Raw genomic sequence first — 25,888 nt, forward strand, 5'->3', positions numbered from 1 at the left:
AAGTATTGTACAGGGAGCAGCCCCGTCAAAACAAATGAGCTTTATCGAGAGTCTGAAAATTAACATTTACACATATATGCACAGCGGAGGGGAAACAGCAGACCTGGTACGACTATGTAATAAAGCAGGTAATTTGTGTCTGTTCTTTAGTATTTTTTTCTGCCTTGGTACTCAAAATTTAAGATATATTTTATAATAATAGTAATAATATAATATTTAATAGTGATTGTGAAATATATATTGTAAAACTATATTTTACAATAACTGCTTTCCCACAGAAGCCGGCTTATGTCACACCGCCTACTGATGATGAAATGATTAAGGAAAGATCAAAGAAGCAAGATTAGGAAAAAAATATACTGTAATGATTGGTTTTAGAAATCATAACTGATGAATTTTCAGTTTCTGGAGGTCCAAAATGTACAAATAGTTGAGATAAGACACAAAATTTTGATCAGCGCATTTCTAATTAAGAGCTTTTTGTAAAAAAGTATAAACAATGGTAAACTGTACGTCTTGGTTATGTAAAAGTAAACCCCTGCTTCACTAAGTGGAAGCACAAGACAAAAGAATAATAATTTCCTTTATCTTGACACTTAGAAACCTTAATTTCCTGTAATTCTAGACGACGGATCACTTCTTTATAAAGTTATAACAATCGTTAAAATAAAATTATAACAGTGTTAAGTGCTGTTAAAACAGCAGTATTGTAACAATGGGGCTTATTTCAACAATGACAGGTTTCAGAGTTTTGGAGGGATCAAATCAGTTTAATATGACTATACGTTAAAGATTATTTTCAAATATGTTTACGTAGTTTTTATGACTTTCATTACCTACTTCAATTCCACACAGCATTCGTTTTGTAAAATCTGTGCGGAAAATGAAAGCGGAGTAAAGAAGAAACAGCGGCATGTGGGTTAGCCTGAAACTAGCAAGGACCTCGTGACATGTGACACCCTAACCATGAATTGTTGTAGAAATTGGCTACTTTCCTCAGAATGCACGTGAAACACGGTGTCAGTCATTTGAATCCATAAAGAAAAAAATAAAACTTAAATCTATTAACTTAATTTACGCTCTTCATGTATAATTAATATGAAAAGTTTGGTTTAAGCAGCAGGCACCATGAGAAACCACAACAAGTCATGCTGGTCAAGGCGCGTTTATTTGGATGCTGACAACACAGACGTGACAGCAGCAGCTACACGCTGCCATGTTTATTTTGTAAACCACGATACTGCAACGTGATCGGCCGGCCCGACTCGTTTTGGGACGTCTTGAACGGATGAAGCGGGAGCGGGACCAGGTGGACTCTGGTGTGTTTGGTGAACGCAAACATTGGGCGTTGGAAAAGGAAAAGCATCCTCTTGTTATAACAGGATGCTGCCGCCGTATCTCACTGCTGGTAAGGTGTTCTTTTGGCGACAGCCTGTCAAATCAAGCTTTTAGAATTAAACAACAAAAGTTAAAAGTTTGTTTTTTTGGACATTCTTCCATGAGGGTTTGGGTAGGGCTGGACGATAATTCAATAACGATATTTATCAATAGATAGACGTATATCGATGATAAAAAAAAAAGGGTCAATCAAAAGTTCACCAGAATAAAAAGTTTTCCTTCCTTATGCATTTTAGCCTATCATGTAGGTTAACATCACAGTCGTCCTTCCAACCAATCACAAACGCAGACCCAGGAACGCTGAGTCATCAAGCCCCGCCCCCTTTAAAGAGTCTTTGTTTTTTTTTTGGTAAAAAGTTGGTTGAATAAAAGGTTGAGTTTGAATTCAGTGTTTGTGTGTTCTGGCTCTAAAAATAGGTCGCTAAGCAACAACAAAATATATGTTTAGAATTTGTTGATAATTATCGATCAATATGATTTATATTTTATCAATAAACTTTTTTTTTTATATCGTCCAGCAATACGTTTGGGGGATTTAAACTAAGTCTGGATATTTTCTTTAAAAGAAAAAAAGTGTTTATATATATATATATATATATATATATATATATATATATATATATATATATATATATATATATATATATATATATATTGATGCAATCTACTGGTTCCCTTATATAGGACATTTTTTGACCAATCTGTATAATACGATTGAATTTGACTTTGGAAAGTGCCTTGAGATGACATGTTTCATGAATTGGCGCTATATAAATAACATTTAATTGAATTGAAATAATATAAATATATACATACATACACATGCATACACACACTTTCTTTTCAGCCTTACTCCAGCCGTATGTCAAACACATTTTATATGACTGTACAACAGTGTGTACAAATACCGTACTCAGTGCTAGGGATTTTTTATTTTTTTGCATTCTTGTCCTGACTGACACACACGAACAAGGAAATAACTTTGGATCCTCTCTGCAAACGACGCCTCTAGCTAAAGGATGCAAATGGGCAAAAGTTAGGAAAATCCTAATAGGAGAGCTGAGCTTCATTTTTTTTTTTTTTAGTTCATCACATTCTTTATAAAAGATCCATATATGTGTTATTGTACAGGACGCATGCCACTTTAAAGCCAGACAGCTTTTACAGGAGTTGGTAGCATTATAAGCGCTCCCATAAATAATGTTTACCTATTAGACAAAAGAATACTGCAAAAAAAAAAAAAAAAAAAAAAAAAAGAGATAATATTTTGACACTGAATTTGTTGTTGTTGCTGCTACCCACAAAGTTTCAGCGTCACGCTATGCATGAATGATGCTCTAGGAGAAAATCTGCCTCATCTGAGAAAACAAATCCGCATCTTTTCAGACAGATCAGGAATCCTGCGTCGTTTATGGACGCCGTTTTAAACATGACAGCCCCCGTATGCTCTAACATGACCGACAACACACACAGAAAAAGGGGGGGGGGGATAATGCAGCAGAGATCTCAGCTGCTGCTCAGCATCACACAGAAACCAGCTGCGTAAAAGTACAAACAGGACAATCAATAACAGGGCTGACAAAGTTGGGGTAGTTGTGGCACTGTGCCAGGGCAGGAGGGGAGGAGGGGGGGTGACTTTGGTTGGAGTCTGAACTACAATGAAGCCTTGTCGCCATACCTTCAGGCGTTTGACCACCTCGTCGTTGCTTATTTTGTCCGTGATCTCCTTCACTCCGGGAGGATAGACGATCTTCCCGTCCCCCGCGGGCTTCTGCTGCTGCGGGAACTCCATGCTCTCTCTCTCTTGGCGTACGGTCCACACGGTCTTCTACTGGCCTCTATGGGTCAGAAAACTTCAGTTCAGCACAAGCATGCTAGCGCGCCCGTCCAAAAAAAAAAAACAAACCCTGGCTTTTCGCACCCCCTTCCCGAGCAAACACCTCCACCTGGCCAGCCCGCCCCGCGGCGGACGCGTCCGCGCTTTTGCGGCGAAGCAGCCCTCTAACCGAGCGCGCGCGTCGGACAAAAGCTATCCCCGCGGACCGGCATCTGGCATGTTGTTAGCTCGGATGCTAAGGTAACACGGCTAAAACATCAGCTGGGTGTTTTTTTTTCTCTTCCTTTACGTTAGTTTTCCACAACACGGACACGGGGACGACTTTGACTGTCACTTCGGAAGCAAGGCAGAGCCGCGTCGCTGCGGAAGCCCCTCCAGGAGCGGCGCGGTGGGCGAATATCCACTGTCACAGTCGCGTTTTGCGGGAAGGAAGTGATGTTAGCCGCGCTAACTGGTTAGCCTGCTCTGCTAGCCTACAGGCCTCAAACTATCCAGGGTCTCCCCCCCCCCCACACATCACATCTACGTCCACGGGCAATCACAGAGGAAGTCAAAGTACTCCTTCGTCTTTCTTCACAACGCCAAATGTTCGTGATCGGTGCGGGCACTTCTAAGCTAATACAACTACTTTGAGAAGTTTAAAAAAACAAAAGGCAAGCTGGTTTACTTGTTACAAGCTTTCTCAACTTCCAAGCATCGGTCCGTGCAGCCGCTAGTTTAGACAGGGCTGCTGCTGCTGCTGCTGCTACCGTCGCCCCGGAGCCTCCTCACTCACCAACAACTTGCCCCAACGGATGAATCTGAGCAGCCCAACTACTGCTAAATTAATCTATTTCTGGTTAAAGAACCAAGGATCCCCAGAGCCGGAATGCGCGTCAAACGCCTCCCGTTAGCATTTACCTTCCAATCGGGCCGTTTTAATTCATTAGTCTGACTCAGATAGGTTTAGTTTTCGGCACAAAGCTCTCTCTGCCCCTTCAGTCAATGCTGTCTGTTTCTGTGCGAAGATTGGGTTCAGAGCGCCCCCGCACGGTCTCAGGGCAGCACTGCAGCCCCGATGGCGGGAGTCGGAAACAAACAAACATGCGCCATAACCCCGTGTCTTTGCTCTTTTCTTTCCGCATGTATTTTTTCTGTTTACATAAAAACGCAAAGTTACAATTAATGTATGTAAACCACGCCCAACAACAACTTCCTGGTAAACCTTTCTCACCAGTTTTCATAGTAAAACTGTGATTATCAAGGGGCATAAATATATGTTTTTGTGAAACAGCGACCTCTACTGGTGACAACATTTTTTTTTATTATTTCAAAGGGGTGCGCACCATTTGCATATCAGAGATGCCCCGTTCACATCCACCGGCGACAGTGGCGGTCTGTATACAGTAGTTATACGTCACGTATGACAATGTGTCTCAAAAGAAAGACAAATATTTTGTAACATAACCAATAGAAGGAAAACCTATATGCTGTTTAGTAGCCAGAAGTCGTAGACCTATCGTGGTTTGCATTATATGTCATAAACTCAGCTCGCTATAAGATTAGACGCTGGCAGGGCGATAGTAGAAACGACACGTCAGACCACAAACCACAACGTAAGTAACCGTCTGTGTAGAAGATACGCTGAAATGCATGCTCAACATATTCTGATGAATCATTTCAATATGTGTAATAATAAATGATATACAAATAAAAATAACCAATCGAAATCAAAATGACACTAATGTATATTAATTCAACTGTTAAGCTATTTTGTTGTTCCCTTCCAAATTAAGTAAAAATAATACATTTTAGAAGTAGTCTCAGTCTTTAAAATGCATTCTTGCACAAATCATTTCTGCACATACAAATGGTTTTTAAGATATACTCACCTGTACACTTTCATCGCACACTGTCTCTTTGTCCTGCATTGTTTACATTACTGTGAAATCACTGCTGCACTTTATCCTGTCATTTTATCCTGTAATTTACTTTATTATGAAATCTACTTGCAATTCATTGAAATTTTCAAGCTGTATGCAAACGAAATTTCGTTCTGTACGCACTCTGTGCATACAAAATGCCGAATAAAGTTGTCTAAGTCTAGTCCCCCTCCGTGTTGTTATCAGCATTTCACGGGTTAACCCCCGGCTGACTGGCAAGGAGTGCATCCTGTCACGTGATTTATCATCTCGTAGTAACTTTTACCCAGCGTGCCTCTGCGGTGCTCTACTTTTATCGCATTGAAATTGTGTTATTGTCGTTTTAGCGTTTCACTGTACGGCTTTCTTCGTTTTGAAAGGTTCACTGGCGATCATCTTCCGCTCCCGTCCAAATGTGTTTAATAACCTGTTTAAAGGCTGAATCATGCCTTGTTTTTTTTTTAGGGAATGCTGTTGGTGGATCACCGGGCGGGGCCTTATAGTGCCGACGGGAGAAGTAAAAGTCCAGCTTTTATTTTGAAGGTTGCCGCTTCCCAACGGAAGCGTACAGGTTGCAGTTTCCGGCGCAGCTGCAGCTCCACAGCTCCACCACTAGGAGCGCTGTGGGGAGACCGGAACCTTGAATTCCTGCTCTCTGGTTAACCCGGTGGACGCGATAGCAGCATGTTTTTAGCTTCGGGACCCTCTCCCGTGACTCCCCGGTCTCTCGTTAGCTCGCCCCGAAGCTAACGAGAGCAGCCGGCGGCTGTCGCTCGGCTCACGGGATGCCTCGCAGAAAGAAGAACGGCCAGAGCCCGGCCAGGCAGCCCAATGGGCCAGCCGAGGGAGGACGACCCGAGGGTTACCCACCGCCACCCCAGAGATATGACTTCCACCCCGGCAGCGCCGGAAAGGAGAGCATCCTTAAAAGAATGCAGGAGATGTTTTCTCACCTGGACCCAGAGGTTATTCACATCGTGCTCTCTGAGTGCGACTTTAAAGGTATTATTATAAATAAAAGAAAACACGCGGAAGCTTCGGTGTCCGACCTGCTGGTTCAGGTCGGAACTCGGCTAACCAGTTAGCGCGGCGGCTCTAAGTTGGAGCGTTCAAAGACACATTATGCCTCACCAGTAGTCCAGCAGACCCATTAAACTAGTCCACTTGTTGCCACGGACAGCTTAAAAAAAAAAAAAAAAACACCGACGCGTTGTTGTTATCTGGATGGCCTGGATCAGCGTGTTTCTTTCACAGTCCGCCAAACCAATATGAAGCAGGATTCATCCCGTGGAACACAACAGCACCACCACCCACCAGCAAGCATAAAAACACCGAGCTCGGTTCTGCGTGGTCCATTCTTGGCCTTTGTGGATCGCACATCAGAGTTGTGTGACAGATGTCTGGCTTTTATTAAACCTTCTCCCACAATATTAACCTCGGTCATTCAGAATGAATCTATTAAGAGCCATAAGATGTAGACGAGGCGTTCGAAGTATTGATTTCAAGCCTTCCTGCAATGAGGGTTCATTGACCACAGCTACACTCAGTTAATATTTAAGATCTATTTGTGAGCAGCTGCGATAAGCTTACGATGTAGATGTCTGAGGAGGCAGACAGGATTAATCCTCTACAGTGGCAAGAGTTTCTACTAGTAGATTTGTCCAATTCTGATCCCCGGTGGATTCCTTGGTGTATAACGAAAAAATTAGCTGTTTCAAAATTATCTGGACAAACTGAAACATGGGCTCGCTTTTAATAAACACCTGTGAAGTTTTGGGGTTTATATTCTAGGGCTGTTGATTTTGTAGCCCTAAGCAGTGGCTTTACTCACTGTTGCCTTGGGCGGGATCTGTGTGGAATAACATTTAAAGGTGCATAACTTGAGCTTTGACGTTAAATATTTATTATTTCATTTTCCATACATGTCCTTACAATTGCCCGACTTGTAAAATGAGTTATCCTCTCTATACCACAGTAGCCTCTATAGGCTGGATTAGTCAGTTTATTAGAGAGTTATTCAGGCCGATTCCTGTGTGGGTGGGTGTGACACGCTGCATGCTCTCGTTCACTTTGAGTCTCCTCTGTAATCGATGCTTTAGTGAGAAAACATGGGTTAACTTTAATATTTATAGCTTTCTTACCTCAGAAGACATTATGGCTCTAAACAAAATACCTGTGGCAGATGCTTTTCCTCTTCTCCCACACATGAGCACAACACTGGTGTCATTTCAACTTGTCGCCAGAAGGGGGCAGGCTTCTGTAAACATCCGACAACTTACACCATGCTCCTTTAAAAGAAAAGTAATTGTTTAAATTCAGCACTAGACTGTTTTCAATCTGGCGCATTTGTTACGTTTGTGTTGCTTTTTTTATGTGTTTGGGTTATTTTATGCACATTTTTTACGTCAAATTTGTTTAATGAGCGCAGGAAGTGCTGTTAATTGAAATCGTGGTGGTTCAGGAAACTGTACTCCGTCACTAATGTGGCCCGTCTGTGTCTGCCTCAGTTGAAAATGCAATGGACTCTCTGCTGGAGCTGTCTGATGCGGCGGAAGTCGCGGCCCCTCGCCCCCCCGCCGTTTCTGGCTTCGAGCGCACTGCTGCCGCCCTGCTGGACCCGCATGGCTTTTCCCAGCCCAATCCGGACGGGCACCCCTTCGGGACGCCGCGTCCCCCCTCCTCTCCTCTGTCGTCGAGCCTGCTGACGGAGGACCTGGACCTGCTCATCGACCGAGAGCTGGCGACGCTGACCGAGCAGCGAGGCGTGAAAGACGAGCCGCCCGGCAGCGCGTCGTCCGCCGCGTTCCCTCCGCCGCCCGTTCCTCAGCAGGGACTCCCGGAGCTGCTTCAGAGCAGCGTGGAGGCTGCGTGCAGGGAGCGCCCTCCCACCCAGCCGTCCCTGTCAGGCGGCTCGGCGGAGGAGCTGTCCGGAGCTCCCTCTCCCCTGGATGAGCTCAGCACCTGGGGAGACGTGGTCCTAGAGGCACGGAGAGACGTGCTGGATTTCACACACCTGACGACAGAAAGCTTCCCAGACGGCTCCAAGCCGCCTCTGGACCTGGCGGCTTCAGGGCGCCCCTCTGCCTTCCAGCTGTATAAAAAGCCGGATCCGCCTAACCCAGATTTGCCTGCACCCACGTACTCTGACTCATCGATCACAGGAGCCAGATCCAAAGTGGGGTTACTGAGCAGCCATCCACACGGCCACATGTTACCCCCCTGGAACTTGGCCGCACCAGAGTTTTGCCCCCAGAGGCCGGCCTTCATCACCCCTGTGGCCCAGGCGCCCTCCTGTTGGCTCAGCCCTTCCAGACACGCCTCCCCCTGGCTGAACTGGGGCCCCGTCAGCCAAGCACCTCTCAAACCGTCCGCCACCGTCCCCAAGTCTTGGGCCCCGTCGGCGGCCCCCCAGGCCCCGGCCCCCCACGGCAGGCTGCAGCTGCAAGGAAAGGTGCTGGTGCTGCTCCGGGGTGCTCCGGGCTCCGGCAAGTCAACCCTGGCAAGGTAAACGTGCTTTGATACTCTGACTGGTCGCCTCAGATGTGTGTGTGTGAGTGTGTGTGTGTGTGTGTGTGTGAGAATTACTCCTATTGTCAGGGACTTGAAATCATTACAGCTTGTCCTCTTTCAGACTTTCTTTCCGTTTGTGTTGTGTACTTGAGCCAATAAATTACATCTTAACATCATCACTAAATTATTACTTGGCCTTTTGACTAGGGCTGGACGATAATTCTTTTTTTTTCTTTTTTTTTCTTTCCCTTTTTTTCCCCTTTTTTCACAAAATTATTACTTAGCTTTTTGACTAGGGCTGGACGATAATTTTTTTTTCTTTCTTTTTTCTCTTTTTTCTTTTTTTCCCTTTTTTCCTCTTTTTTTCCCTTTTTTTCCTCTTTTTTCCCCTTTTTTTCTTCCTTTTTTTCCCCTTTTTTCACTAAATTATTACTTGGCTTTTTGACTAGGGCTGGACGATAATTCAATAACAATATATACTGATCCATAGACGTATATCGATGATAGAAAAAAAGGGTCAATAAAAAGGTCAATAGAACAGTTTTCCTTCCTTTTGTATTCTAGCCTATCATGTGGGTTAATACTACAGTCGTTACATCCTCCCAACCAATCACATCGCAGACCCTGGAATGATACATCTGACCATAAGCTCCGCCCCCTTTAAAGAGTTCAGAGAGCAGCCGTTTTCATTTTTTTTTAAATCCTTGCAGTTTTGATAAAAACTTGTTTGAATAAAGGGTTAAGTTTGAATTCAGCGTTTGTGTGTTCTGTGTCCAAAAATAGGTCGTTAAGTATCATCATAAAACGGCTGCACTTAAAATATGTTTTGAATTTGTTGATAGTTATCAATATGGATCAATATTATTTCTATTTTATCAATATGCTTTTTTATATATTGTCCAGCCCTACTTTTGACACCTCAGAGGGGAGTTTTTTAGAAATGATTTAGTTTGTTTTTACTTCCAAGACCATTTAAGTCAAAGGGGCTCTTCTCATGTACAGACATGGATAAATATGGTGCATCGTGACTCATGAAGGTGACTTTTTTTTCACCTCCATCTGGCTCTCTGGAACCAATATTAAAAGAAAGAAATGCTCTTTAGGTACCTCACTGGAAAAACGGGTGGCAAATATCTTCTGGTGTTCAAGCAGGGACGTTTATTCAGCCGGACACGAGCTACGCAGCGATGCGACCCAGGGATGGACCGACTCAAGCGTTCCAAGACCTCACCGTGTATAGCTTTTATATCTAAGGTTATATTAGGTGGAATATAAGAATACGTTTACCTTAACCCTCCCTGTTTCGTTTTTTATGTTCCCCAAAATCCAAATGAGATACAATGTTAGATTTCATAGCGTATATACCTAGTCACATATTGGTCAACCTTCTTGTTAGTTTCAAAATGTTTACAGTAAGGCATCAAACCCCATCGCTCCAGCCCGAGTTTATGATTCATAAACTCAAATAAAAATGAATCTCAAAGATAACCTGAGCAAATACTGTACAAAGTACTGTTTTCAAAGGATTATTCTATTTAAGCAGGGGGAAAAAGCTATTAAAAACCAACCTGGCCCTGTTTGAAAAGTAATTGAGGCGCTTTCTAAATCACGCCTTAAACTGTGTTTACTCATATTTTAGAAAGTTGAGATCAATTTCCCTAGCCACACCTTGGCCCGATCGACAAACCTGTTGAATGAAAAAAACATTTAGAGTCTGGCTGACAACATGAAGGATCCCAAGTTATCCACTAAATACAAGACATCAGTTCCCGATCCTAAATTCAAGAACGGATGACAAACAGTCCGGAAGGGATTACAAAAAGGTCTCTAAGGCATTGGGACTGCAGTGAACTGCAAAGAAAGCAATTATCTACAGATAGAGAAAACACGGATTAGTCAAGAGAAAACCTTGACAGCAGATGCCGGCTTTCCAAAGTTACTCCCAGGAGTGCGTCAGTGACTTCCAGGAGGTCACAGAACAACCAGGAGCAACATCTAATGACCTCCATCCCTCATTTGGCTGAGATAAGAAAGAAACTGGATCTGTGGAAGAGTTTCAAGGCCAAACCCACACGCTGACCAACAAGAAAACAAAGACCCGTCTCACATTTGTTAAAAAAACATCTTGATGATCACCAAGACCTCTTCGAAAGTGTTCTGTAGACTGACGAGACAAAAGGGAACCTCTTTAGACGGTAGCTGTCCCATTGCCCCAGGTTGACTTTATCTGCTCAGAATTTATTTATGTTTGTTTTGATGATCTGAGACATTAAGGTCTGACGAAAAAGCAAAAGCAGTAGAAAATCTGTAAGAAGATGCACACTTTCTTTTCAACACTCTGTTACCTTTACTGGAATTAAAGATTTACGGATTTTTTACGGACACTTTCGAATATGTGTAAATTTTGTATGAAGGTTTTCATCTTGCTACAGAGAAAATGGCTTTCAAAGGTATCTTCAGTTAAAATATACCAACCTAATGGTGTCGCCAGGTCGTAACCTGACAGTTTATCATGGAAATTGGGGGAAATAAAAGCTCAATCCTATGCTAAGTGATGACAATCTCTGAAATACGATTTTTTTTTTAGTCTAAATCTATGTCAACGTTAAGAATCTACTTTTATTTTGTTACTGAAGTGAACAAAGAAGGCAAAATATCATGAAAAAGAGTCGGCACAGAGAGTGTAGTTCATTTATTATTTGATTGAAAACATTAGAAATCATTGCCCGGCCATAATGCGAGGCAAATAAAGATGTACAAATATATGCTTTATTACAGTGTCAGTGTTTATTTAAGATACATTTGGCATCATTTGTTTTTTCCTTCACCATATGCTGCATGTTTGTTTTCTTGTGTAAAAAGCTAGGATATGTTATAAAGTCAATATTTAAATGATAAATTGAGAAAATTGTTTTAAAGTGGCGTTTTACTGGTCGTAAGTAGCAGTAAATAAATTAATAGAGATTTCTGGAGCTACTGATTTGAAAAGATAAATCTTCTGTAGGGCTGGGTGTTATGTCTGAAAAATAAAATCTCAGATTATACTATACCAAATCCAATGAATCGGATTTCATATCAAAAAAAAGAAATTAAAGAAGTTCTTTTTAAAAACAAACAAAAACATAGCATTTTGTCTGGGAGTTGACCTGAATTCAAATTGCAGCCAAATGCGAGCTGTTAAACCTGCCTGTAAACCAAGATGGCGGCTCTGCCATCGTAATGACATCATAACACCATGTTTGCTGCTAGTGGCGTCGCACAATGAGCTAAGAACAGGGCTTCACTTCGCTTGTGTAACTTCAAACTAACTTAAAAACAGTAAGTGAATAAAGCGTCTCACCTTTTTATAGTAAAAAAAAAATCTATACTTTACTATATTTTGAGAATATATTTTCCTAAAGATATATTCAGCGTTGCATGCTATTATCTTCACGGAAGCCCAATGAGGGCATTTGCAAAAATAAATTCCCGATTTTCCAAAAATGAAGTCTTTAATAAATTGTAAATTCAAATGAATTGATTAATCAGATTTAGCGCCCAGCCCTGATCTCCCGTAAAGATGACGCTTTACATGAAAACCCCGGCAGTGGCCTGAATACTCCGAAGCTTTGCCGCATGTGACTGGATCCCCTGAGATGTTGCCTCATGTTTAAGCCTTGTTTCCTCTCTGCAGAGCCTTGTTGGAGCATAACCCCGGCGGAGTGGTGCTGAGCACCGATGACTATTTCAGCCACGGCACAGGGTACCAGTTTGACCCCACGGCCCTGGGGGAAGCCCACGAGTGGAACCATAAACGAGGTTAACATTCAACACAAATGATAAAATGTCTGTGACCCCTTTTTAGAAATGTTGTTCTGCAGTTCAGTTTGTATTTTTTTGGTCGCTTGCTTAAATGCATGCATCCGTTGACCCACGTTTTTAGTTTTTCCCGTTTTGCCTCTGCAACTTGTGTCCCGCAGCCAGGGAGGCTTTGGAGAGGGGCAAGAACCCCGTCATCGTCGACAACACCAACATGCAGGGCTGGGAGATGAAACCCTACGTGGCTCAGGTCCGAACCAACCAGAAAAAAGGCTTCTTTGAATCACACGATAGCCGCCTGTGCTGTGACAGAGAGAGCGCAGAGAGCTGGAGCGGTACTTACTGAAACAAATGCTGTCTGCTCCAGGCGCTGAGACACGGGTACAAGGTGCTGTTCAGAGAGCCGGACACCTGGTGGAAGTTCAAGGCCAGAGAATTGGAGAGGTGAGAGGCTGTGGAGCGTCTGTCCTTTTTGTCTATGAGCAGCGGCGCGGCGCAGGGTGACGGTCCTTCTCTGCGTGTGTGTGTTCATTCACAGGCGTACCACCCACAACGTTCCCGTCGACACGATCCGTCGCATGCTGAACGGATACGAGCGCTTCGTCACGGTCCAGTCCATCATGGGCGCTCACACGCCCGACTCCAAGCAGGCTGTTCTTCAGGAGAGCTGCCTCTCACCGTGAGTGTCTGTCAGTGGCGGTTCTAGACTCAATTTACCAGGGGGGCCAAGGTGGGGCCAGTGTTTTTTCACAGGGCCACAGAACAAAAAAAATGAAACAATAAAATGGCAATATTTAACTGTGTAATAATATTAAGTGAGGCACTTGTGGCTCTGGAACTGCAGATTTCAGACCCCTGATCAAGCAGTTGAAAACTTTGCCCCCAGCTCAATACGGCTAAAGCTAAACGTGAAACATCTTAATTTTTATATCCTTCTTAGAGTAAAACTGTATAGGTAAAAGATAAAATTGGTCAAAGTGACCAACCAGTTATGGTTTCTTTGCCATTGCAAGTAATTATTAGAAGTGTATTTAATGTTATGTCTTTAGTACAGGGGCCATAACAGGGGCCAGGACCAGTTCTACAGGGGCATGGGCCCCTGTTGGCCCCTGTCTAGAACCGCCCCTGGTGTCTGTCCAACATGTTTCTCTGTTTGGCCTGAAGCTAATGTGACGTTGACGCTGTTTCTTTTTCATCTCAGGTTGTAATAACAAGTTAGTTACTGTTTTCACGGCAGAAAGCAACAGAGTTGATATTTTTCAGAATAAAAAGGAATGTTAGAAGTATTTTGACTAGAAAAAACAAAGGGCCGTTGAGAAAGTACTCTTACATTCAGTCCCGTTATAACCACAAACGTGAATTAAATCAGTACTATTGGGAAGTGGAATAGAAGTGATAGTTTTCAGTAAACAAACAAATCTGACCCATCTCTCCCCAAATCAGAGCTTTGTAGGTTCGCCCTTCACAGCAAGAACGCCTCCCAGTAATTATGGGGTACGTCTCTACCCGCACATCTGGAGGCTGAAACCTTTCCCCTTTCTTTTTGAAATAGGCTGATCTCAGAAGAACATCTGTGAACATCAGCTATGACAGTCTTGCTGTAGTTTCTTACTTTGACTGGGCCACTTTAACACATGCTCAGGTTTCCATCTAAACTGTTTTATTGCACGTCTGGTTTTATGTTTAGGGTCGCTGTCGTGTTTGAAGATGAGCCTCCGCTCAAACCTACGGCTGTGCAATTAAATCTCAATATATTTCAACCATAATTTGCGATTTAATTTGGACTTTTCTCTGCATTAACCACAAGCAAAAAATCTGTCCTGTAGATGAAGATGTTTGTAAACAAGGACTATTTAAAACAAGAAATTTCACTCTTTTTATTAATCAGAATATTGTTATTCAAGAGAGCAGCTTTCAATTGAGTTGGGCATAACGTTTAACCAACAAACAGGTCTATGTATTAAACTGATTGACCAGTACTTAATGCTATGGTGAGATTCCTGAAAGTTTCTGGTAAAACAGTATGATTATATAAACTAGATTATCTCACTGCTGCAGCTCTCTTCCCTTCCATGTGGAGGTAAACCCACATTAAACATGTTACCAACACATAAAGGACGTTTCTGATCCATTAATTGTTACTTAGTCAGAAATTGCAGATCTCTGCAATTTGGAAATTATATTTCTAAAAATTGCATCTGTATTAAAAATGTGATTAATTGTCCATCCCTTCTCCAGTCTCCAGTCTGTTGGAGGTTCTTCCAGGTCTTCTTCCGGTATCGCTCTGTGTAACGCTCCATCCATCCTCCCGTAAACTTCAACCAGCTTCCCTGTCCCTGCTGACGAAAAGCATCCCCACAGCATTATGCCACCACCTCCGTGTGGATGGTGTGTTCAGGGTGATGTTAGTTTCCCGCCACTCATGCCGCTTTGCATTTAGCCCTGAAATGAAATGCTGCTCTCATCTGACCAGACCACCTTTTCCCACATGTTTGGTGTGACCCCCCATATGGCTGGTGTCAAACTGTAAAAAAAGCTTCTCATGGCTTTCTTTCAACATAAGCTTTTGTTTCTTCTTTAAACTCGTCCATAACGTCCAGGCTGTGGAGTGCATGACAAACGATGATCCTGTCGGCAAAGTCTCCCACCTGAGCTGTAGATCTCTGAAGCTCCTCCAGAGTCACCACGGCTGCTTCTATGATTAATGCCCTTCTTGTCCGAGCTGTCGGCTCAGGTGGACAGTCTTGTCTTGGCGGGGTTATAGTTCTGCTCTTTCCTTTTTTTACATGTACTGAACAGAGCTATGTGAGAAGCAGAGCAGTTTTTCATAACCTAAACCTGCTTTAAACGTCTCTGCTGTGCTGCTCGGTCCTCATGACGCTGTTTGTTCACTAATGTTCTCTAAGAATCCCCTGAGGCCTCGACAGAACAGCTGGATTCAGACTCTAAGAGTAAATTACACACAGATGGGCTCTATCTGATAAAAGAGTTGATGTTTACGGGTAATTGGTTACACAGGAATTTATTCAGGGGCATTAGAGTAAAAAGGGAGGAACACAGATTCACACAGCTTATTTTGCCATTTGCCCTCCCTGTGCAACTTTTTGTTGGTCTATCAAATAAAATCCCAGTAAAACCGGCTAAAGACAGGATTTCGAAACGCTTAAGAAATCTTAAAAATCTCGTGCCTCGTTTCTTTTGAGCAGGTAAACTGTAAGTCTCGCCTGATTTTCTGAAGGCTTACATAAATGTTCGTCTGCGCTGATGAGTGAAAAGCGTCCCGTTTCATATATTCTTGTTCTTCTTCTCTCTCTAGGTCTTTCTCAGCGGACGCCCCAGACCTCGTAGACCAGCCTAGACTGAACGAGGGATGTCAACGTTCCCAGCCTCATCTGCATTCCTCCCTCCCCGACGTGTCCTCCGTCAGCGGCCCCGGAGAGGCCGGGTCCCACGACGGCGCTTCCCGTCAATCCACCGAGTCGCTCCATCTCCAGCCGCCCGGGAAACAAGCCTTCCACGCCGACGGTGACATTTATTCGGGTGAAATGGATTCAGAGCAGAGCGCGTCTGAGGGGGACGGCGGGATCCCGGATTGCATCGTGGAGTCGGTGATGAACGTAGACCACCGCGGGGAGGAAGTTCCCGTGGCGTTCTCTGAATCCATTGCACAAAGGGTGAGGAGGGAGAGATCAGGCAGAAGGTCCGGTCTGAACCAGACGGAAGCTGCAGACCTGGTTAAAGACACCGACGCCTCAGACAAAGAAGCCTTACAGGACGAGCAACCGGAGGAGGAGGAGGCTGCGAGGAACGGCGACGAAGAGAAGTCTGAGATGCTTCATTTTGTCGGAGACTGGCCGTGTGGGCGGTCTCTTCAGCAGCGGCCGGCGAGGAGAGCAGAGAGGCACCTAGAGATGCAAGTAAAGGAAACGGGTGATGATGATGACGACGACGACGATGATGAAAAAGCAGAGGTGGTAACGTCAGGTCCTGACATCACAGAGTTTCAGAAGCTTCTGGATCTCATTCAGACGGGTGCGGTCACGGATCAGGCGGCTTCGTGGCGCTCTTTCAGCTCGGGGGAAGAGTCCGAGAAGGAGGCAGACGTTCACGCCCGCAGCGGCAAAGACGGGCAGCCGGACAAAAGCCAGGCGGTCCTCCCAGACTGCGTCCAGGACTGGAAGCTAGGCGAGTCACGGACCGGCCCAGACGGTCGTGAAGGAGTCGGCGGGGAGAACGGAGCGAGGGCCGACGCCGAAGGGGACGCCGGCGAAGAAGCGACCGAGTCAGCAGACGTATGCGGCGGCGGAGCTAAAGGCGGCGACGCTCGTCTGAGAGGACATCTCAGCCCCGTGGCACCCGAGGCCGTTACCAAGCAGGTTGATAGCGCAGCGTCTGAGCTGCCCCCCGAAACAGAAAGCTGCGTGAGCAGTCAGGAGAAAAAGCAGCAACAGGGGCGGAGGTCCGGTAAGCAGTGCAAGCTGGCCCTCACCTTCTCTCACAACTCGTCCAGCAGCGAGTGGGACTCTCCCAGGACTGCGGCTGAAAGCGTGGAGCAGAAAAGCAGCACCAGCTCAGACCTGAGAGCAGACCTGGGCCTGCGCAGCCAGTCACCCAGCCGTCCTCAGCTGCCAGCAGAAACAGGCTGCCCCACTCAGACCGAACCTCAGGACTTCGCTCTCCTCTGGCGTCTGAACCGCCTCCACGGCTCCGGCGGCCCGGCTGCCGGCGGACCCGCCCCGGACGTCCGGGTCTTGGAAGGAAACTCTTCCCGTTTCGCGCCGGCCTTCGCGGCGCCGGGCGTCTGCTCCTCCGGCCACGCGGACGTGCCCTACAGGGTGGTGCACGAGAGGGGCACCCAGGTGGAGGAGAAGGAGGTCAGGGTGTCCAGGGACCGGCTGGAGAGCTTGCGCATTCTCAGTCGGCATTTTAAACTCGTCAGTTTCGATACGTTGGAAGATCTGTACGACAAGTGCAGCGGCGACCTGGAATGGAGCACCAACCTGCTGCTGGACTCCGGGGAGAGGTTTTTCAGGGAGGAGGATTGTGAGGGGGGACCCGTCCAGTCATCCGGCCGCACCGAGGCTCCATGTGAGGCTCCAGGTGAGGCTTCAGGTGCTGCTTATTGTCTGGAGCCGGTTAACGAGCCAGAAGGAGAAGACAGTGGGGCTGGAGGAGAGGCCCAGGAGTCGGCTTGTGGGACAGGTGACGGGTCGGATGGAGGCGACAGAAGCAGCAACGCGTTTGAATCGGCTCCAGCTCCACCATCAGACCCAGCCCAGCCACCTCAGACAGAAACGTGGCCCCCCGACGCCGCAGAGCCGCTCCAGCAAAGCGCCGACGCCGACCGCCCGGCTCCGCAGGCCGACCTGGAATGCGGCGCCTGGGGCGAGGGCGTGGACGGCGGGGCGTACGTCTTGCATTTCGAAGACGAGACCGCCGACGACAGCGCGAGCATGGACGAGATCAATCGGCTGCTGCAGGCCGAGCTGGAGGAGATGGAAAGAGAGCAAGGCCAGAGGAAAGCCGAGAGACGGAGCCAACACCTGGACATCCAAAGCGTGGAGCTGAAACTACCCACGGAGCTGGCGCTGCAGCTCACGGAGCTCTTTGGTCCCGTCGGCGTAGACCCAGGTAATTTACACGCAGCGTTCGCTCCGTGAACAGCTTCCTGTCGATGTGTTTTAAACCGAAATACTCCCCTAAAGCTTTGGGTAAGGGTAGCTGTGATATACGCTTGAGAAAGCTCTGATATTCCTCTGTTTGCTAATAAAAACATGATAAACGTGGTGTGCATTTGTATTTAGCCCCGTATCCGCTGATACCCCTAAATAAAAATAAGTGGTTTAATCGCCACTATAGATAGAGACGCCCTGTTAACTCTGTAGGAGCTGCAGAAATGCACGGCTCAGGTAGGAGGACGCGCTGGCAGCAAAACTACGACTATTACACTCCCACAGATCCGACCGCTGGCACCGACGTGGCAGCAGATGCTCGGGTAAGAAGAGACCGAGACTGAAGCTTTGACCTGCATGCAAAACACGCGTGTGGGCAGAAAACTGACACCGCAACATCTCACGCCACCTTCAAAACATTCAGACATAGTCGCGGCTGCCGCATCGTCTTTGATTCGATCCATTATCGCAATTCTGTCTGACGTGCTGAGATGAACCTCACAGTAAATGGAGGGGCAATAACAGAAAAAGGAGCCAAATGGGTCGTCTGTAGTTGATACGGTCAAAAATTTTCAGCAACAGCAGGACGGGAGGTTTCCGATACGCTGAACACGTCCTGCCCTCTGAAACCCAGTGGTGGCATCGTTGCTTCAACTCTGGACATGGAAGCTGATCCGGGCCGATGGAAGGAGCTGCGTTCAGGAAAACCCTGGCAGCAATCTATTTGGTTGCTACAAAAGGCTTGTAGGGGGTCAACAACCCTTAAATGACAGCCGATGCTACAGAGCCAACCACACGTGTTAGAATGGCCTAGTCAAACTCCAGACCTAAATCCTGCTGAGAATACTTGGCGAGGCCTGAAATTAAATTTTTATGGATGTCCTCCATCCGCTCTGACTGAGCCGGAGCTATTCAGCAAATATAAATGGTCAGTGAAAGGTGGTCTTTCAAAGTTCTGACTAAAGGGCTAAATACAAATGCAGACATTTGAGTTTTAACTTTACGTCGTTGAAACAGCTTTCCTTCCACTTCTCAGTTATGCGGCACATTCTGTAGCTCCGTCCAGTCCCATTAAAAGGCATTAAAGGTGACAGGCCTTATAGGCATTGATGATTTTACAAGGCTCCACCACATAGCGTTGATTTCTTCACCGGCTCGCTGAAGGGCTGAACGTGAGCTCTGTCCTCTCTGCTTCCTCGTACCCAGGCTCGTGTTCAGCCGATGACTTTGACGTGCAGATGGACCTGAATCTGGCCAAGCTCCTCCACCAGAAGTGGAAAGACACTATCCAGGCGAGTTTGAATCCTGCAGCCACTTGCGTCGACGTCCCCCCCGTCGCGCGTCCGCTCACCTTTCATAAATGTGTTTCCTTGTTCAGGAAAGGCAAAGACAAGCGGCTCTCTCCTTCCAGCTGCTCGAAGAGAGTAAGTAGCAGAACGCCGTCGACCATCGGAGGAAACCTGGACGCTCTTTGCAGACTGAGCTCAGTTATTATTACTTAAATGTGGATTTTATTATTTTTTTAAACGTTCAGGATGGAGGGGGGATTCCCAAGTGATGAGCAAAGATAGCGACACATCCCTGGCCAGCCAGCCAGACGCTGGCGCTCGGATGCCGGTTATGGATCACTGGAACGTGTCCCGCCCGCACGTCTCTCTCAGAGACATCATAAAAGAGCAGCAAGCCCTAGAGGACATGCAGAAGGTAATAAAAAACTCCACAGGTTTTTGCATCGTCCGACACCAAAGCTGTGCCTTGTTGTCTCCATTAAGTCTGCGTGGGGGTCTTTCTTTCAGACCAGACAGAGCCGCGTCGACCTGCACCGCCGGGACGGAGCCACGCTGTTGAAAGAGCAGCAACTTTACGCTCTTTTCCCCACCATTGACAAACACTTTCTGCAGGACATCTTCCGAGATCACAAGTACGAAAACACCGTTTCCCCTTCCTCTGTCCTGTAGTCGTTTAAGACAAACTGCAAGGCTGCTGTCTTTGTGCTTTTTCTCTTTTAAAAGTCTGAAGTCATTTTCCAGCTGCTCTTGCTCCTTATGGTCTTGCCATTCATCCATGTAGAGCTTCTCATTTAGATCAAGGAAAATGGAAAAGCTCTAAACGTCTTTGTAGGCCACCGTATGTTGAGGAAAAACCAAACGTCCAGTGTTCTGTCAGGCCACTGATGCGGTAATGTTCAATTCAATTCAGTTTTATTTATATAGCGCCAATTCATGAAACATGTCATCTCGAGGCACTTTACAAAGTCAAAATCAATAATATTATACAGATTGGTCAAAAATGTCCTATATAAGGAAACCAGTAGATTGCATCAAAGTCCCGACAAGCAGCATTCACTCCTGAAGGAGCGTAGAGCTACAGGGAGAGTCGTCTGCATTGTCCATGGCTTTGCAGCAATCCCTCATACTGAGCAAGCATGAAGCGACAGTGGGAAGAAAAACCACCCATTAGCGGGAAGGAAAACCTCCAGCAGAACCGGGCTCAGTATGAACGGTCATCTGCCTCGACCGACTGGGGTTACAGAAGACAGAGCAGAGACACAACAAGAGAGACAAAAAAAGCACAGAAGCACACATTGATCTAGTAATCTGTTCTACATTAGATGGTAGTAGCAGGTGAGCCGTCTTCTCTGGATGATGTCACATGTTGTAAAATGCCCTTTCCTCACATCCTCACAGCTACAGCCTGACCCAGACCGAGCTGTTTCTGCGCTCGCTCCTGAACGAGGAGCAGCCCGTGAAGACGGTCGTTGCTCCCGAAGCTCCTCGGACGGACCTGCACAGAGCAGCCAGCAAGGAAAGGGAGAAGGTAGGGAGTCATGTCTAAAAACATTTCATTTGCATTTCTTACTTTTTTTTAAATTCTGATTTGACTCTATTCGTTTTTGTATGTGAAAACGACACAAAACAAGCCCCCAAAAACAAAGTAGTAATCTTAGCATGGTTAATTGGTTCATTATAAGTAAGTCTAACACCAGTGAGTCTGTGGATTCTGTAAACCATAACAAGCGGAGCTGCATCATTTGTCAAATCTGAAAGGAAGCGAGCGCCGCTGAAAAAGTTTTTTGTGTCGCCCGTGCAGAAGCAGAAACCGGCGGAGCCCGCTGTGGCCGGCTACCAGGACACAGAGGACCCGGAGTACGAGGACTTCAGGGCCGAGGCCAATCTGCAGCGCACGCGACAGCTCGAGAGCTTTGCCAAGGCCGCAGAAGCTTTCAGGCAGGGCCGCAAGGAAGTGGCCTCGTTTTACGCACAACAGGTAGAGACATGCAGGCGGAGAATGGAGCACGAGCTGTACCTCGCAGCGCTAGAAATGAAACTCTGCAGCCATCACCGTATTCTGGCAGGATTTTATGGACCAACACAGAGCATGGCATAAATGTGGCGTGGATAGAAAACATAACATGGTTTGGAAAGCTTTAGCTTATTAAAATCTAAAATGTTTGCTGTGCGTTTTCAGACTCTATTCGTTGATATATTTGGCATGTCCTTTGTAGATATTTATTTGGATAAAATGGTGAAAATGTTTCTCTCTTTCCACTTCACAACAAATACTTTGTGTTGGTCTGTAACTCCACGTGAAATATTATCACGGGAAGATTACGAATGACGTTACAACCAAAGTTAGTAGCCGTTAACGTGACGAAATGTGAAATGAGTTAAATTCCTTTTAGCAGCAAATGTTCGACTTGCTATTATTCCTCCCAGCGCTGATGGGACGTTTGCTCTATTAAAAAAAATTGCAAATAAAATTAGACCGCTTTATTTCAAAAAATAAAAAACATTTTTTTTGCTCTAAACATGCTGATATTATAGGATTTATAAATGTCTGTATTTGAACTGCATGTATAGTTCTCTTCAACTTTATCCTGCAGTTTTTCTGTTGTGTGAGTTTTCAGCTGTCCACAGATTAAAGTGGCGGTAATGGTTGAATGAGCCAAACAAAAGGAGTGCTTTTATTTGCTGTTTTTAAACCACTCCTGTTTCAGGGATACCTGCACGGCCAGCGGATGCGCGAGGCCAACCACAGAGCAGCGGCGCATATATTTGAAAGAGTCAACTCATCGCTGCTGCCCAGGAACATCCTGGACCTCCACGGGCTTCACGTGCGCGAGGCCTTGGAGCATCTGGCTCAGGTCCTGGAGGAAAAAGCTGCAGGTAAAGCCCAAACGTTCGGTTCAGCCTCCCTTCAGACGTCTGAGTCACGTACCAGGTTTGCCATCTAGAACTAGAAAGAAAGCCTACAAACCTGCCGCGTCGCTGCTAAGAGCTAAAGGGAGTAGATGAATGAAGTGTGGCAGAAATCCTTAGACTTTAATGGTAAAATGAATGGCAATAAAAATTAAAACCCTTTTAGTTTTGCTAGAAACGTATAAAGACATGCAAATCTTAAATGGATTAAAGCTTCAAACTGTTATAAACATAACTTTTATATAGTTTAAAGTTTAAGAAACACAACAAATATGTTGGTTATTATGTCATAGTTTTAACATTGTGCACAAAGCAAGAGTTAAAGGTAATCGTTAATGATAAACCTCTTGGAAACAGTCACCACATAGAAAACAGGCCAGATTTTTCTACCTTGATATATAATTTGTTGATATATCTTTAAAGGTGCTGCAGTGGAAAAAACGGGATTGAAAAAAGAATCTCAGTTTAGCGGTAGAGTTGCATATCATCAGCTTTAAGCAGAATTTGATCAAAAACATCAGGAAACCTTAATTGTGATTTTTTTTTTTTTTAACAGTTGTAAGACCAGTGCTGGGTGATATGTTCAAAGTTTGGATGGTGTTTCAAATTAAAAGGAAAAAAGAGGATATTTGTCTTCAAAGAGCTGAAGGGATCAGAATGATGTAACGTCTTACTCCAGTCATTTCTTTGAGAAACTACAGTTTTTAATATTTCAAAAAGTATACAAGCTGTAGGTCCTAGCGTTGAATGAAATCTTGCACAGATAAAATGTGCATAAATCTTCTCTTTGCTAAATTTGAATGATTCAAAGAGCGCAGAGACGTACAGGGGGAGTTTGCATGACTTATTGCATCCTTCACATAAAGTACAATTAGTGAAAGAAATGAAGGTCTTGAATCACGAAGTGGTGAAGCAACGAGTCGCGTAATAACCCCTGCCTCGCATTCACGGCTACACTGTGGTGCGAAGGTGCTCCTTGTTAACGGCGTTCTGTGTGTTTTGTTTCTCTTTGGCCTCTTTGTGAACAGACTGCGAGCAGGGTCTGTGTCAACCTCAGCTCTCTGTCATCACAGGAAGAGGGAACCACAGCCTGGGGGGAGTGGCCCGCATCCGGCCCGCCGTCATAGACTACCTCACCAACAAGCACTACAGGTACACACACACACACACACTCACACACGACACACACGGCAGAGAAACGTTCGTCTTCACCCATAGTCTCTCCTGTGTGTGTATGTTGTCAGGTTCAGCGAGCCAAAGCCGGGCCTCGTGTTGGTCTCTTTGAAGTGAAAAGAGCCGTTTCTGCTGCTCTAAACCAGAAACTCTCTTCATCTCTTGCTCTCGTTTTTTTCATTGCATCAGTTTGTACGGTGTGTAAAAACTGTCAATATTGGTGTGTGTTGTTGTTGTTGTTGTTGTTTTTTTCATACAATAACGCTCTCCATCAGTCTGGCAGCTGCTGGACTGGAGATTGAAAGGTAGTAATATACTGAACATAATTTAAATCTTTGTCACTTTATGGCATTGGGACTGCACCCAGATTAAACATGAATATGTTAATTGTTGCCTCTAAGATGGTTGAACGCATATAGATTTTATCTTTAAAAAGTCTTTTATGGTGTATTTTTTACCTCCTGTATGTTTTAGATCACCGGATTTGGAAGTCGGCCCGCTCCAGGGAGTTCTTTTTGAGCTATGCCGTTTATGTTTTGTCTAAATTCATCTAAATCAGTTACGATGCTTTGCATATAGAGGAGGCCTTCTTTTCAGTGTTGAGGTAACATGTTTTTGAGACACAGTTTATGCCCTAAAGGCAATGTTTTAAAGTTCATTTACAAAGTCGGCGGCTTTAAAAGAAGATAGAGCTTTTCTCTGGATGATAGTTTTTCAGACACCACAACCCGTGTTAATCGGGCCAAATGATCAAAGGGCACCAGAAAGGTGACCCGGCGTCAGTCAAAGAGATTGCGCAATCTCTGCTGTGGCTTCTGAGGCAGCCGCCCTGCTTTGGGCTCAGCACCTGCCTCCTCAGGAGAACGTTTTTATAACACGTGGCGTCTGTGAGAGAACGCTCGGCCGCTAGCTCTCCTACCCACAAACTCAGGTGACCCGACGCGTGGGGCGTCTCCAGCTCTTTCCTGGTAGCTTTTAAAATGCTTTTTGCCAAATGTTGTAGCTGCCGTCTCGCAGAGGACGCTACACTAGTTTTCTAGGGGGAAATTGCCTTCTTGTTTTTCCCAAAGCAGTTCGCTTCAGTGTTTGTATATATTACTGTGAGCACACTAATTCTTAAGGAGAATGTATTTTTTAACCATTTTGTTTATACGATTTTAACAGAGTATGCTATTTGTAAAATAAATCTATTTGTTTACCTTTACTTGCATTTGTCTTCACTTGTGGATGCGTTTGTGTGATTGTCAGCTCTCCACAGTTAATGGGACCTGTTTTCAAGATGTGGAATAGCCCTAGAAACGTATCGATCACTGCCGTACTTTGCACTGAAGAATTGAGCCCTTAAGAATGTTTTTTTTTTTCCTTTTTTTTTTTTTTTGGTTTAGATATAATGTGACACAGAGGCATTTATGCTAGCCTCTTAGAAGCAGGATAGACAAGAAAGCATCCAATGGTAAATCTCACACTGAAAACATAAAATAAAAATCCTATATTTAGTTTGAGCTTTATTTATTTTGGGGGGGTGGGGGTGGGTCACAGGTCAAGAAACATTTTTTATTTTTTCAAATTCACCCTTCGTTGTCCTAACAATATTTCCAAAAAAGGTGCTGAAGCATCTTTATACTTATGTGTTTATTATTATTCAGTGTTCTGTTTTTTTTTTATTATTAATACTCCATGAGTTTCTGTTTTCCTTGGGTATAAATATAAGACTGAGCTGATTTGTCCACTCTTCTAAATGTGAAAGATAAGAATATGCAGGTACAGTAGTTTCACACTGACAAAAATAGTCTTTAATTCAGTCTTATTTAAAATGGGATAAAGATCTAATAAATATTACTAAAATACTCTCTAAATGTATTTTGTAATCCACACTCTTCAGTGGGGAATAAATATTACATAAGAGAGGCCCATTTTCCTGAGCTGCTGTTTAAAATGGGACAGACAAGAGAACGTACCATTTTGGATAGGACAGAAAATGGCTACTTTCCAAAAAGAGCAAAAAAGAGTTAAAAGAACTGGCCCTGTGACAAGCTGGATTGGAGGAGGAACCATATTTCTCTTAGTAGTGTGCCGGGTGGTAAGAGAAAATTAACATACCTGCAAAGGGCAGCGATTCGAGATCTTCAGCAAAGGGGCAATCTTGGGATCACCAAGTCTCCATTACAAGTTATTTTAGAACTTTTTATTTTTAAAATGTTTCAACCTGCAGAGTACACCATGAAAATACACAATGAGGTACACAGTATTCTAACCGAAATGCATTTCAATGTTTAAAATAATTTCTGTATTCCGTCATCAGGGCGTGGTGGATAAACATAACATTCCTCTGATTATGTGTTAACAAAATTAACTATAAAACAGCTGAAGGAATAAACCATCTTCAGTCTTTGCTTACAA

General features: G+C 44.8%; 2 protein-coding genes across 4 annotated transcripts in view; one reads left to right on the plus strand and one right to left on the minus strand.

Annotated features, from left to right (window-relative positions):
• Positions 1 to 4,277, minus strand: part of pds5a (PDS5 cohesin associated factor A) — a 34,729-nt gene extending 30,452 nt beyond the window's left edge. The window contains exons 1-2 of one of the 2 annotated variants that reach the window (XM_012865500.3): positions 4,136 to 4,277; positions 3,077 to 3,236 (exon numbers count right to left, since the gene is read on the minus strand). In XM_012865500.3, the coding sequence (XP_012720954.2) occupies positions 3,077 to 3,190 (114 nt within the window). In that variant the 5' untranslated portion in view covers positions 3,191 to 3,236; positions 4,136 to 4,277. Of the gene's footprint in view, positions 1 to 3,076; positions 3,237 to 3,902; positions 4,040 to 4,135 lie in introns of those variants that run through there. The other variant, XM_036136936.1, reaches the window with a different exon arrangement.
• A 1,125-nt stretch (positions 4,278 to 5,402) lies between these two features.
• On the plus strand, positions 5,403 to 24,692 carry n4bp2 (NEDD4 binding protein 2). Of its 2 annotated transcripts, none has more exons than XM_012865499.3 (17): positions 5,403 to 6,138; positions 7,644 to 8,640; positions 12,320 to 12,444; positions 12,606 to 12,694; positions 12,812 to 12,888; positions 12,983 to 13,123; positions 15,761 to 17,507; positions 17,553 to 18,075; positions 19,323 to 19,408; positions 19,495 to 19,540; positions 19,651 to 19,820; positions 19,913 to 20,037; positions 20,804 to 20,933; positions 21,207 to 21,383; positions 22,114 to 22,282; positions 23,344 to 23,467; positions 23,560 to 24,692. In XM_012865499.3, exons 1-17 carry the CDS (start codon positions 5,922 to 5,924, stop codon positions 23,603 to 23,605), a joined length of 4,989 nt encoding a protein of 1,662 aa, XP_012720953.2. In that variant the 5' UTR covers positions 5,403 to 5,921; the 3' UTR covers positions 23,606 to 24,692. The 2 variants fall into 2 exon arrangements, with proteins under 2 accessions (XP_012720953.2, XP_035992830.1); XM_036136937.1 differs by having other exon boundaries at positions 23,389 to 23,467.
• Positions 24,693 to 25,888: the final 1,196 nt, after the last annotated feature.

The sequence above is a fragment of the Fundulus heteroclitus genome, chromosome 5, assembly GCF_011125445.2.
Source record: "Fundulus heteroclitus isolate FHET01 chromosome 5, MU-UCD_Fhet_4.1, whole genome shotgun sequence".
In the NCBI taxonomy this organism is placed as follows: Eukaryota; Metazoa; Chordata; class Actinopteri; order Cyprinodontiformes; family Fundulidae; genus Fundulus; species Fundulus heteroclitus.